Here is a 13781-nt window from a genome sequence, read left to right on the forward strand (position 1 = left end):
ATTCAGTAAGCATATTTCATTAATTCAGACCTAGGATGTGTTATTTTAGTGTCCCATTTCTTTTTTTGAGCACACAGACACACACATACATATATACTTGTCTATATATATATATATATATATACTTGTCTATATATATATATATATATATATATATATATATATATATATATATATATATATATATATATATATATATATATACACACACGTACATACATACATACATACATACATATATATGTTCTATATATGTTCTGTGGATACTTAGTTGCACTTAGTTGCACTAGATTTTGTTTTGGTGAATCAGATTAAATAGCAATATTTGTGGAACAATCTGACACCCATGAATTGTTTTCCTTCCACTTTATTGTTGTGCTCTTCGCTGTGTTGGTCTATCAATCATTCCAGTAAATGAAATTAAAGTTTGGGGAACGCTGCAAGTCAATGACTCGATGCAATCCTATGGGTTTCCTTAGATAAAAAAAACGTTTAACTAATCTGTCGGGATGATTTGATTAAATTGACTCTGTAAAGTGCCTTGAGATGACTGGTGTTATATAAATAAACTGAACAGTTTGCTCTAAACATTCAGCAGAAAACCACCAAACACTGACATGGGAGTTCATTGCACATTTATCAGAAAACTTCCTTGTTTATTTTGATGGGTTTCGTGGGGCTTTCAGGGAAGGAACTAAAGCATAGAGGTGTTCACCACAGAGTTTTTATTCTACTTAAATCAAATTATAACAAGTCAGATTATGTCTCAGAAAGTTAGCTGGATTTCATGTTTGTTTGCTTTTCAGAAAATACAGGTAATGGCAGTAATAAATGTACATTTGCTGCATATAGGAATTGCTTTCTAATTTAATGCATTTTTTAATGAAAAGAAACATGAAAGTGAAAGTAAAGCCTAACCAGAAGTAACGTGACACCCTTTAGAGCCAGACAAAGCAGCTGGTCAGTAAATAATTTTCATGTCCTCTGGGTCTGGGAATTATTTAGCTGGAGTTACAGAAACCGCTCCAGCTAATTGTTTTCATTTTCATATGTACAACAGCATCTGCTGGTCACCTGGAAGTTTGTCTTCTCCAGCGAAGCACCGGCCTCCACCAACATTCGACACACGGCGTGCTGCTTCCCCGAAGCCGCTTTGTGCAATGCGGTTTCCCCCCTGGAGACACACAGGAAGGCGTCGCTAACATATAACTCTGTTTTGATAGTCTATGACACCCCAGTGACGTAAAACAGACAGAAACAGGAACCAACCCTGAGTAATGTGTAGAGTTGTTTTTGTAATTCAAACTATTTCTGGACTTGAATCTGCAGATTTTTTATCATTTTTTTTTTTTTTACAGCAAACTACATTTACTTTAAATGCAAAGGGGTTTTTAAATACAAAGAGCGATGCCTGCTGACTGTATGCATGTTTAGATGCTGTTGGAAGATTTTGTTCTTGGCGCTGCAGCTCATATCCATCAGCTGCAAAAACAATGATCCGCAGCTTTACTCCAGTTGCTCAACATTTAGAAACAGAGAAAAGCATCAACTTTCCGCGGAGACGACACAAACTGTGGCACATAAATCTATCCTGGTGTTAAAAACACCAAAACACATCTTTTACAACTCAGACAAAACAAACAAAAAAAAAACAAACAAAAAACAACAGATTCTCCAACCTACTTGTCTCGGTCGGTTAAATCCAGGAGAACTTTTGAACCTGAGGAGAAACAGGAAAGAAAACATTAATAAAGTTTAATTCTGATGTTTTAATATCAAACTCTCTTTCTCTCCAGCCTTAAATAGACCAGGCGTTGTATGTTTGTTGACTCTGCTGCTGCTGACATAGTACTTCAATCAACCAACCAATCAATCAATCATTCAGCTTTATTTTTAGAGCACATTTTAAAAACCACATGTGTAACCAAAGTGTTTTACATAAAAATTTTGTCGTCTCAGTTAATTTACAGCTTAGTTTTTCTTTAATAGAGTAAGATGCTACCATATTACGTGTCCTGCTTGTGTTTCTGTCAGGGCTGCCTGCCTACCCTAACATAAAAATGTTCCTCATTACTGATCAATGATTTCAGCACGCTGCCCTGCTTCTCACCCTGCTGCAGTATGAAGCTGACCACATGTGTGTGGCCGTTCTGGGCGGCGAGATGTAACGCCGAACAGCCTCCGGAGTCTCTCACCAACAGGCTGACTCCTCGACGTACGCTATCTGTCAGCTGGAAAGAAAAACACGCAAGAATATGCAAGAATTTTTTAGGTTTCATATGATAATCTCTTTAAAGTGGCACAGTGTAACTTTTAGCCACTAGGGGGCGATACACCTGTAACTGTCAGGTTTAGTGCCCCCGAAGGCCACTGGCAACACTGTACTGTCACAAAATTAAACAGTCTCCCTCCGTGTTTTGGAATCTGATAGCAGACCAGTTTGGACCAGCAGACTGAGAAATCATGGGGTTACTTTAAAGACAATTCATCCCTCTAGATCAGGGGTGTCAAACATACAGCCCGCGGGCCAGATCCGGCCCGCCGAACAATTTAGTCCGGCCCTGTGGCTAAATGCATTATCGTTATAAAAAAAAAAAAAAAAAGAAAATTTTTTTTTTTCAGTGTCCTGTCTGGCAATGTGGCAATAAGATGCCACAAAGAGCTAATCAGATTTGACTTTCACAAGTGGACAAGATAAAAGGAAGAGAATGATAAAACAATTATTGAAAAAAACATGTACTTCGTTTAATTGAAAATATGCAGTTCCTATATTGTCCACGAGGGGCGCTGTGTTTTAATTAGCAGATTAAGCTTTAGGTGTGGAAAAATTCAAATAATTTCTTAATTTTTATCTGTTTGATGTATTTTGTCATGCAGGACAGTGTTTTTAAGTTCCAAAAAATGTGAATAAATGTTTTTCAACATTGTATAATCACTGTGATCAGTTCTTATGCATAATGCACTTAAGTAAATGTTTAACTGAGTAAAAGTATTGTTGAAATTGCACATACTTTTCTTAAAAACGCTGAAGTTATTCATAATATATTGTGTAAAAGTGAAATTAACTTAATATAAAAATCAACAACAAGTCCACATTTATTAGTTCTATTTAATCTTGCAATGAGTTTACTCGTGTGGCCCTCTTGAGATCAGATTAAGCTGTATGCGGCCCCTCAACCAAAATGAGTTTGACAGCCCTGCTTTAGATTAAATCCTGGATCAGAGAACCAGCAATGTCGGATCAGGTAAGTGTCGTACCAAGAATGGGTCATGTGACCTAGCGCAGCACCCTAGGTCACATGACCCATTCAGCGACGGATTCGACCCTCTCAAGTTACATAGACAGGTTTTTGAGAAAGGTAGCCTGCACGGAGCATCGATACGCGTTAAGGGCTGTATATCGACCTAAAAATCCTTTGATATATTTCAATACTTGGGTAAAAACTTACACAATTATGCTTTAATAAATAACCTTTGACAAAAATGTTCATACATGCTTTGGATCATTGTTTAGTTAGAACTCACAATTGGATCCTGATTTTGACATTCTAATCCAAGCTCTAACCTTTACAGAAAAAGGAAGGAACTGTCCAAGAACCATTCAAGCTAAAGTGTCTTCAACATTCAAGTTATTCAACAATAATTTAAGCTCACAACAAACGGGCGCTGATGAAACACCAATGTTGCTGGTCAAAGTGAAGCCAGTCAAAAATCATCACCTTTAATAGTGATTTAAAATTTTAAGCTGGCTACCTGCAGACTACAAATGCTTATGGTCAGTCAAGATTGAGCTATTTGACCATAGTAACACGCGCAACAGCGACATATGGAGATTTTAACCACGTCTGTCTCTCTGTTATGGGTCCCAAGCTTAAACAGTCGCTGCTTGACCAGAAAAAATAACAGTGGAACTGGTTTTATGCTAAATTCGGAGCCGAATAAATCTGCTCTTGGTAAGGCAGGTTGACATATTTTTCTTTTATGAACCCCTCCAGTCCAATCTAAAGAAACCTGAGACTAAAAACGCGTAAAGAGGCGGTGACAGACAGCTGAGGAAACTGTGGGGGGTGTTTAGATGCGAAAGACCAGGATCTAATGCACAAGGTAGACAGAATGAGGAAGGAGCAAGTCATCGTCAAAATTCACCCCAGAATAAGAGCTTAATCACTAAAATGTGTCCAGATGGTTTTTCTCAACACAACAATGACCCTAATATACATCAACGTGGTTTTTGAATAGGCATAGCAGGATAAAAATCACACGTCTGAACCAAAATCCTGCCCAGAAATTGCGACTAGGCCTAAAAGCTCAGTGCAAGGCGCCAAAACAATTAAATTTAACTTTACCAACCCAGCAGAGAAGAATGGACACATGTTCATCTAGAATCATATAATATTGGTTGATAAGGATCTTTAAAACAAAAATAATTGAGGATGCGTGCACATATTTGACCCTGTATTAATTAATATTACCCAGTTTTAAAAGAATTTTCATTAAAAGCCCCAAAGTTACTATGCCATTAATCACCACGATGCATAGTCGTAAACTTCTTACAAGCAGCAATTTTCAAATTGTACATTCAGAGATTCAGGATCAAGGCATGAAATTGTCTTTGTTTCTATATGTATACGCTGTTTTTATAAAACTAGATGATTTACAGTCCAGTTTAGATAATAAAGTAATACAAAAACTTCCTGATATCATGTTGCATCAGGAAACACATGGTGAGAAAAAGAATGCAAATTAGATAATGAATCATTTCTAGAGAAAAATGTCGATGTCAGACTTTGAGAGAAGAAAGTCCCAACTTAGATGATGTGACATTACCGGAAGAACAACTTTATATTAAATGATTTATGACGTCACGCTGATTTACTAAATAGTTGTGGAGATGCAAATCAGCCTGGAGAAACGCCGCGGATCATTTATCTAAACACTGTCCATGCCAATGTAAACAAACAGGCCAAACTGGTCTTAGATTCTTTTTTTAAGGGGTTTTCTTTCAGCGGAAAGTACCATACCAGTAAAAGATCCCCAGTACTGGCAGCAGTCAGAAGAGCTGCAACAAAACAAAAAGACACACAGGAAATCACTGCACAGGATCTCACCTCAGGACAGACACATTTCTGGAAGATCTGCTCAGAAACAAATTCTGCATGTTTCTAAGAAACACTCTGGTAGCAACCTAAATAAATCTTTGTAAGCAAGCTCAGACTCATTCTAGTTTAAAAAGGTTAAGCAGATCTAACCCTATTGTCTCTCTATCTTAAAAATCAGCCCCTGATTGTCTGCCTCTTCCACAGATAAGTGTCCTTTTCTTGTTGAGGCACAATTACCTTGTATAAAGCCAACGGCAGTCGCACGACAGCAATGGCTTTACAGGAACTAAATTATCATTATTTACCTGAAGGTGGCCCTGCACTGTAGTGCCAGCTGAAAGTCCAGTGTCTACCTTGTAGAGCAGAAATTTACATGAGCTTAGAAAACACAAAGTTTTTGTGTATAAACTGTCCCTCTGGAAGTTAAATCCAAAGTGATGCAAAACAATGGGGAGGCAAAAGGATTAGCAGTGACAGGGCTGAGAGGCTGTAAACGTGTAAACTTTGCTCCATGTTTCCTGTTATTGTTTTTTTTTTTCTTCCTCTGGACAAGCCGGGGCATGTCCGAGAAATTCACTCAGGTAATTCCCAAGTGTTGCTGGAAATTTGTGAAGAATGTCTGCAGAAGTTGGTCTCTGACAACATGAGAAAGCATTGACTGGTCTCCTATTTTAAAGTGTGACAGTTCAGATAAATAATCAGTTTCAGAACCTCTCAAACTGCCCTTCTTACTGCTCTGTAACCTTATAACTCCAAATGTATCATTATATGTATATTTGTATAAATGTGTATTATATTTCTGAGACGTCTTTTTTCATAGTTTGGCCGATCCTGCGACTTGTAGTCAGGTGCAACTTATATATCAATTTTAAATGGTAAATCATACTAAACAACAAGAACCAAGGAGTAAACATTACAGTCTATAGCCACAAGAGGGGCACTCTAGACCTGTGAAAACTATATGCTGCTCCTGCACCGCTTAAAAATTTATTGAAACATTAACTTAGAGACAACAAAGACTGAACACATGTTTGTTTGTTGTTTTGCTGTTTCAGTCTGCATTCACGCAGCGGAGCATTGTGTGGTGCAATTCGTAGACTGAAACAGAACCCTGTTATCGCTAGCTAGGGGTAGCTTACAGGTCTGTTGTCCAGGCGATCATACTGTTAGCTTAGCACGTAGCACCGCTACGCTCACGGTCTAGCTAGCATAACGCCTGTTACGCTGAAATGTGCTGGCGAGAAAGATTCCTGGTTGGAGTTGCTGGCTTGTTATGCTAATTTACTCCTTTAAAGCACCCAGGTCTGTTCCATGTTATTCAGCCGGTTGTGGATGCAGCTGTATAATAGAGTTAGTTGCCTTACCAGATTTAATTAAAATTTTTAGTTTTTGGATTGTGTGAAATAAATTTATAAATAAATGCGATTCATAGTCTGGTGCGACTCATATATGTTTTTTTCCTCCTTATGATGCAGCTTTTGATGTGAAAAAGTCCAAAAAATATGGTAAATAAATTTTACACACCCTATAAAAAATGCAGAAAACATAAGGAAAATGTAGTTTTTGTCTAACGCATCAAATATGAAACCAAGAAAATTTGAAAGCCTGACGTATTATTATTTTTTTTTTAAATCAACCAAAAAAGATTTTCTTTTTCTTTTATGTGAAGTTTCCTCACAATTACCTATATCAGGCTTTAAAGGGTTAAATCTGAGCACAGCGTCAGCTGGTTATGATGAGCTGCTGAAGGGAAAGCAACATCTGCAACAGCCACCCAGGGTTAATCGCCAAGCTAATAATAAATTATCAGGCTTGAACTGTTTCTTTGCAATAAGAAAAACAGCAAAAAAAGTTTGACACAATAAACACATTTCATGTAATTTTGAATTAAATCAGGCCTTGCACACACATAGCCGGATCTTTATATATATATATATATATATATATATATATATATATATATATATATATATATATATATATATATATATAAAAAGAAGAATATCTCCCCCACATGTTGTTTTCTTTAAAAAAGGGAAAAAAATCATACACACAGGACCATACAAATTCACCCCTGAGCGTTTTAAACAGCTAAGCTAAAACCTATGTCAGCCAGTCAGAATCCTTCAAAATAAAGGCGATGCTGAGCGGCATTGTGCCTCTTTATTGGGAGGGAGAGCTGGTGCAAAATAGCTGGCCTTCAAACGCTTTTTCTCCTTTGCACCTCAACATAACGGAGCAGCCGGGCTTATAAAAACAAGCCTCTGAACCAACTGTAACGTCTATAATGTTCCATGTAGGCTTTTACTTTGAAGTCTCGATACAGAGACGAAGACAGGAAGTGCTGTGTGGTTGCGGGGGTAACAAACTGAAAATAAACAACTGGAGATGTCTTGGGTTTCATAGCAGGGAATTTCTCCAGTGTAACTTTGGTTAGACACGTTTTTTTTAAACAGTCAATCACAACAATTGAGCGCCTTTTTGGCACAAGTCAATAACAACAGTAGCACATGTGACGTCAGCGACCCTAAAAGTCCGTTTTACCACGTACACACACAGCCTCAAAATCTTTTTAGACATCTCCACTTTGGCCAGAGTTTTCAGAATCATTCGTTTTTTTAGAGATAATGAAAGGCCAAACATAAAATGGCTTTGGTTTTCCCAGATATCTGGCTACAGGTGGACTTAGCTGGAGTTTATTCTGTTTACTGGATTACTGGATGCAAAGCTGAAAGGATACGCAGGGACAGCTTTAAGCACGTTGGTAAACTATCTCTACAAAACTTTTCTACATGCTGTTCTAAACTGGATGTAACGCAGTCTCAACCGAATGAGGTGCCTGGCGTGTGTTTGGTGGATTACCTTGTTCGTCAGGTGTCCCAGGAGCGCTGTGAAGAGAGGTGAAAATGAAAGTACCATTTTATTCAACGTTACCAGGCAGTAAGACACGATGATTCAGACGTGGTTACTGTTTATTATTATTTTCCACACACTGGAAGATGACTAACAAAAGTACTGCATTTAGAAATATCTTTTATAAGTTTCTCTTTCGGTCTGTGGCAGTCTAAAGGGAGGTGCTCTGGAGGCTTCCTGATCAGATGTCCAAACCGTCTTGTAAGGGAGATGGGACTGTGGGACCATGTTCAGTGATTCCCCTATTGTTCTACAAGGAGCCGCCTCGCCCCTCCAACAAAATCACCCCCAAGAAGGTCTCGGTATTTAGTAAATTATACATCTGGGCATGTCCACGGTTTATTTTATTACAATTAGCCTTTCTAAATAGCGGCAGATCGCATCCTGACCTATTTCTCTCTCTAGGCTCCTACATAATACTACAACGTCACCATAAACTGAGTGACTCAGGTCAGCTCAGAGTGACCTGGGTTCGCACGCAGGTAAACTCACACCAGGAGCGAGCGCTCAGAGCCGGGACATATTTTTACCTGTCTTGTTACATATTCCTGCGTTTTGTAAACAGACCCAGCTGCAGAGGATGGCTGTGGAGGCGTGATCCAACGGGAAAAATGCATCGCATTTATTTATTTCACGTGGTGCCATGATTACATCAATATACCGAGAACGTTCGCCTTATACAAATATGAGGATGATCATGTCTGTTTAAACTCGATTATAAACATTGAAGTTCCATATAGCATGTTTTCAACAAGTAAACACCTCTTTGGTCATTTTTTTACATGTCCTACAAAAATACCATTTGCTTCGATTGTCCCAAATTCCCAAAAGTTTGTCTGTTGGGAACAAAAATCCACCTTCCTGAGTCCATATAAGATTGCTGCTTTATTCTTGGAAAACACGTTTTTGTTGCTAGATGGATCAGAAGCAGACCCGAAATATAATAAAATTTATTTAAGTTATGCTCAAACATATTATCACCTCTGGCAGATCTAGACTTTATAGAGATTTTCATTCAACGAAGAAATAGGAAGGAAGAAAGGCAGGTAGCCTTCCAAATATAACCATGTATAAATTTACACGATAGAGACAGAAACTTAAAAAGAGAGACAGAAAGATGGATGAATAAGGGAACGGTTGAGAGACAGAAATAAAACAACATAAGTACAACATAATTTTCAGATGAAAATTATTTTCTAGGCTTAAATATTCAGACTTCGCCGTCCTTTTAAACCTGTTTTATCTATAACAGATATCTCTACAGTAGTCGGACTTTAATCAAGTCTAAAAATGCTTATATTTTTCCTTACTCTTATCTGGAAATGCTAAATTTAAACTTTTGCTAACTTTTCAAGGCTACATGGGAAGTCCCAAGAGCATTATTATTATACCTTTAAATGTCTTTGCTCTACTGAAAAAGTGCTCCAAATATCAGATTTAAAACAAAAATACTCATATTATTTGCTCCATAAATAACTCCTCTAGGGACATCTAGTGGCGTACAGAGGTAGCTGCAACTAACTTAAGTTGTTCTACTGCACAGGTGTAGTTCGGCTTTTAATGGTTTCAATCAGGGTCCAACAGACTTCTTGTTCAAAACATGCAATATATTGAACCAAATTTTAGCCTTTCTGCGGAAAAACTCCCCAACTAAATAGTGAAAGCCCTGCCCTGAACTCTTAAGTCGTAAATGCTAAAAAGTAGCAAAGAGTTAGTAAAGGTGTCACACTTTTTATTCAAATATCTTTCTCTATTCCTATTGATTCTAATTTTCTTTTCACGATATTACGATTAATGTACAGATTCAGACACAATAGAACTTTGATATAAATTTGGGTTCATTGATGGAGCAGCTGGAAGGTAGATTTTAATAGATCCCTGGTTGGTAAAAAAATGTAATTATTCTAAATAAATTGCTGTTATCTTCTGTCTTACCCAGACGTGGGTTCGACCACCAGATCTGGCATCCCAACTGAAGACCCCTGGCCCAGCAATGGTCCCTCGTGATCCAGGATGAACACCTCATCCTGACATATTTCTGTCACAAAGTGAAGATGCTCCTGCAGAAAACGAGACGGGAAAACAATCAGAGCAAAACGGGGTAAATGAAACACACCAGGCTTAGTGAAGTCTGAATGTCATCACTTACCTGAGCCTTGTCTATGCGATAGAAGCGGTCCGCTGATGTAGCTGAAAAGAGAAGATGTGCATAAAGATACAGTTAAACTTAAAGAAACTACATTTCAACTGTATGTCTTTATACGTCTACTTTATTCTTTCTCTAATTATAGCCTATAAAATAAAATGGGTTTGAAATTAAACGTAATTATAGTAACTTCCACAATGATTCACGTTTGGTTGCAGATTTGCAAACTATTCTTCTTTTGCTGCTGTAGCAATAAAAGCTGTAGATTTATGCATTTTTGACACGTGGATTACAGATACTTTGTGAAAATGAGGAGCTTTTTCCCCATACATTCATTCTTTGTTTCATGGTTAACCTAACTAGAATGTTTTCCATATAAATTTTTTTTGTTCAACTTCTGCCTTCATGTGAAGTGTTGAGGAACTCACAATCCAGGAAGCTCCAGTTAGGAGACAGTCTACTGGTTGAACTGCTTATGGAGACTCCTCTGTTTTCATCCTGCAGGTATAAAGAAAAACTCTCTTATTATTGAACTATAATTTATTACATTAAAAATAAATGTAGCCTAAATGCTAATGAAGAGAAAGACACAGTAAACCTGCTTCTATACGGGATTCCCGCATATCGTTCTTATAAATAAAAATATTTCAAAATTCAAACACAAAAGGTGGAGAAGAAAGAAAGGAAGGGAATGAAAGAAAGGCTCACGGAAGCAAAAATTAAATAAAACAAAGGCATCAAAGGAAGCAAGGACAGACACAAGGACAGAAGGAAGGACACAATGAAGGAAAATAAAACAGAAAGGGTATATGGAAGGACAAAAGGAAGAAAAGAAGGAAGGGAGGAAGAGAGGAAGCAAGTAGGAATGTAAGAAACACCATCACAAGGAAGAAAGGAAAGAATGAAGACCATGAAGGAGGAATTGAGGGAAGGAAGAAAGTGAAAGGCAAGAAAGGAAAGTAAGAAGGAAGGAAAGAAGGAAAAAAGGAAAGAAAGAAATGAAGGAAGAAAGAAGAAGGGAAAGAAGGAGGACCAAAAGGAAGGAAGGAAGGAAGGAAGGAAGGAAGGAAGGAAGGAAGGAAGGAAGGAAGGAAGGAAGGAAGGAAGGAATTGAGCAAGTAAGTTAGGAATGAAGAGCAGGAAGGAGGAATTGAGGAAAGGAAAAAAGTGAAAGGCAAGGAAGAAAGTAAAGAAGGAAGGAAAGAAGGAAAAAAGGAAAGAAACAGAAAAAATAAGGGAAGGAAGGAAGAATGAAAGGAATAGAGAAAGGAATGATGAAAAGAAGGAAGCGAGAAACAAAAGAAAGAGGCCGGATTTAGGCAAGGGGATAGCGAAATAATGTCTGTAAATAATGTTACTTCCATATTTATGCAGATCTGGAGAACAAATAACATCAAATTCAGCCTTTTTCAGACTGCCTAGAAACTGTATATGCAACAAATAGCATCTGTAGGCAATACGGGTGTAAATCTCTAAAAGTTAGTTTTGGGGGAGTTTAATTCCTCGTTATAAAGGATGCAACATTTTCCATAGAAAGTCGCTTAAGCCCTTTGTCCAAACAAATCTGCAACTAAAGGCCTAAATGGCTAAAAAATAGTCCCTGTAGCTCATGTACCTGGTAATGCACTCTGTGGCCAGTAGATGGCGCCTGGTGTAAATCCTAGCAGGCACAGCAGACAGGTTTGAAGGTTAACAAGTAGCTGAAGGACTTGGACAGGGGGGAAAAACACAAACTTCCACACATGTTAAAGTCAAATAAGCTTTCACCACATGAGACAAACAGCTTCATGAGACACTCCGAGTTCACCGAGGCGTCCATTAATAACCAGAATCATGCAATAATGACGAAGAGAAGGAGACAGAGGAGAGAAATTAAATCGTCGACGATGAGCATGAAAACTTGCCTCTTGCAATCTGTCGATGTAAAGCCTGCAGGTCTCCAGGTCACAGTCGCCCCGCACAACCACAATGCCCACTGGGATCGCTGGGAAATGCAACAAGACACTTTTTTTTTTTAAGTTTTTCCTCTCAGTGGCAGATTTAAATGGCCTTTTGGTTACTTGTTTAATAAGCGGGAAACAGAGAGCCTTACAGATGTCTCGCAGCCGCTCCTTGTCGTACTGCAGCCTGTCGTACTCCTGCAGGCTGATCCGATTCACCCGGAGCCGCAAACGGTCCGGCACCGCGTGTGGACTGCAAGGGAAGAACATGCCGGTGCATGGATGTGCACGCCAACAGATCAGACATGCTCGAGCACACACACACGTTAAAAAGGGCGCATACGGTCCCTCGCAAAAGTAATCACACCCCACAGGACTTTAGCACATTTTCCTTTTACGTTACAACCGCAAACCTCTATTTTGTTATTCAATTTGTGAAGAAGAAGGAAAAATCATATCTGAATTTTTGATTTTTTGTTAACTAATGACTAAAAAAATTAATTGTAAAAGTGCGGTGAGCACATGGTGATGTGGAAAAGTATTTGCCCCCTGTGCAGATTTGTTCTGTTTTTTCCCATATTTAATATTTAAATATTTCAGATCATCAAACAAACATCAGCCAAGGATAATCAAAGAGGGGGACAATCGAAAGAAATAGGAGAAATCTTCTTATGCAATCTCCCCTTGTTTTTAAGTAATTTCAATTGAGTCAAATGTTTTAATTATTGTTTCCCGTGTTAAAATTTATATTTTTTTTATTGTGGTTTTGTTTTATCAAACAGGCAGCTCCACTCATCTTGACATCAACTCTATCCTGCCTGCTAAGGACCAGTATCCCCACAGTATGATGCTGCCACCACCATACAGTGGTGGTATATGGTGTTATTTTTTGGTTTCTTATTAACATTTGGGACATTTTCAGACTCAATATTCTAGATTATTTCTAGACATTTACCTATTAAATATTCACCTAGTTAAATTATTTTTTAGCTCATATAATCAAACCAATTCTGCATTGTGGTAAAATGCTATTTCTCGAACTTTTGGCACCTTAACAAACATATTTAGGACCTAGGTGAGGAACCGTGGGTCCAGTTTAAAACCAAGAAATAAAAAGGTTTCGAGGTGAAAAAAGCTGTTAAATTCAGGTTTGTGATGTTTGAACGAGTTTTTATTCATCTGTTTCTAACTCCAACCCAAAATGATCATTAAGACAGACAAAACTCAAGTTTTATTGTAGCAAACTACAGGGTTGGGATCCCTGGGTATTTGCGAGAGACCACATGGGGGTCACGAGATGATCCAAGCTATGATTCAAATTCCTGACTTTACAATGTCAGATATATACTTGTTTTAATATAGGAGATGTATGCCTTTAAATGTGGAAAATATTTTGCTTCTCGAAAATGTAAGACTTTTGGCATCAGAGAACATCCAAGTCTTTTTTTCTCTCGCAAATTTGTGAAATAATTTTTTTTTTTATTTCACCATTTCTTTTGTAGAAATGTACTCCTCTGTGGCCAATAATGAATTGTCTTTATTCTATAATAGACCTAATACAATTTTTGGGAGGGAAATTACAAGAATAAAGTCAGAATATCATGGATATCATATTATTATGGATATCATATTCTCTGGCACTGTTATTTTGGGGGTTGCAGGCAGAAAGGTTTGGGAAGCCCT

General features: G+C 37.8%; 1 protein-coding gene and 1 long non-coding RNA gene across 6 annotated transcripts in view; one reads left to right on the forward strand and one right to left on the reverse strand.

Annotated features, from left to right (window-relative positions):
- The window catches only part of dgki (diacylglycerol kinase, iota), a 106030-nt gene that overhangs the window by 3432 nt on the left and 88817 nt on the right, over positions 1 to 13781 (reverse strand). For 3 of the 5 annotated variants that reach the window (XM_036148835.1, XM_036148837.1, XM_036148834.1), the window contains 11 exons: positions 12251 to 12351; positions 12063 to 12142; positions 11774 to 11818; positions 10587 to 10656; positions 10162 to 10202; positions 9948 to 10072; positions 7962 to 7987; positions 5022 to 5059; positions 2111 to 2231; positions 1684 to 1720; positions 1075 to 1174 (listed from right to left, as the gene is read on the reverse strand). In XM_036148835.1, the coding sequence (XP_036004728.1) occupies positions 1075 to 1174; positions 1684 to 1720; positions 2111 to 2231; positions 5022 to 5059; positions 7962 to 7987; positions 9948 to 10072; positions 10162 to 10202; positions 10587 to 10656; positions 11774 to 11818; positions 12063 to 12142; positions 12251 to 12351 (784 nt within the window). The remainder of the gene's footprint in view (positions 1 to 1074; positions 1175 to 1683; positions 1721 to 2110; positions 2232 to 5021; positions 5060 to 7961; positions 7988 to 9947; positions 10073 to 10161; positions 10203 to 10586; positions 10657 to 11773; positions 11819 to 12062; positions 12143 to 12250; positions 12352 to 13781) is intronic. The other 2 variants (XM_036148838.1, XM_036148836.1) reach the window with 1 other exon arrangement.
- LOC118566549 lies at positions 7662 to 10054 on the forward strand. Its single transcript, XR_004933101.1, has 2 exons — positions 7662 to 7999; positions 9952 to 10054. It is a non-coding gene; the product is annotated as an uncharacterized LOC118566549 (long non-coding RNA).

The sequence above is a fragment of the Fundulus heteroclitus genome, chromosome 17, assembly GCF_011125445.2.
Source record: "Fundulus heteroclitus isolate FHET01 chromosome 17, MU-UCD_Fhet_4.1, whole genome shotgun sequence".
Taxonomy (NCBI): domain Eukaryota; kingdom Metazoa; phylum Chordata; class Actinopteri; order Cyprinodontiformes; family Fundulidae; genus Fundulus; species Fundulus heteroclitus.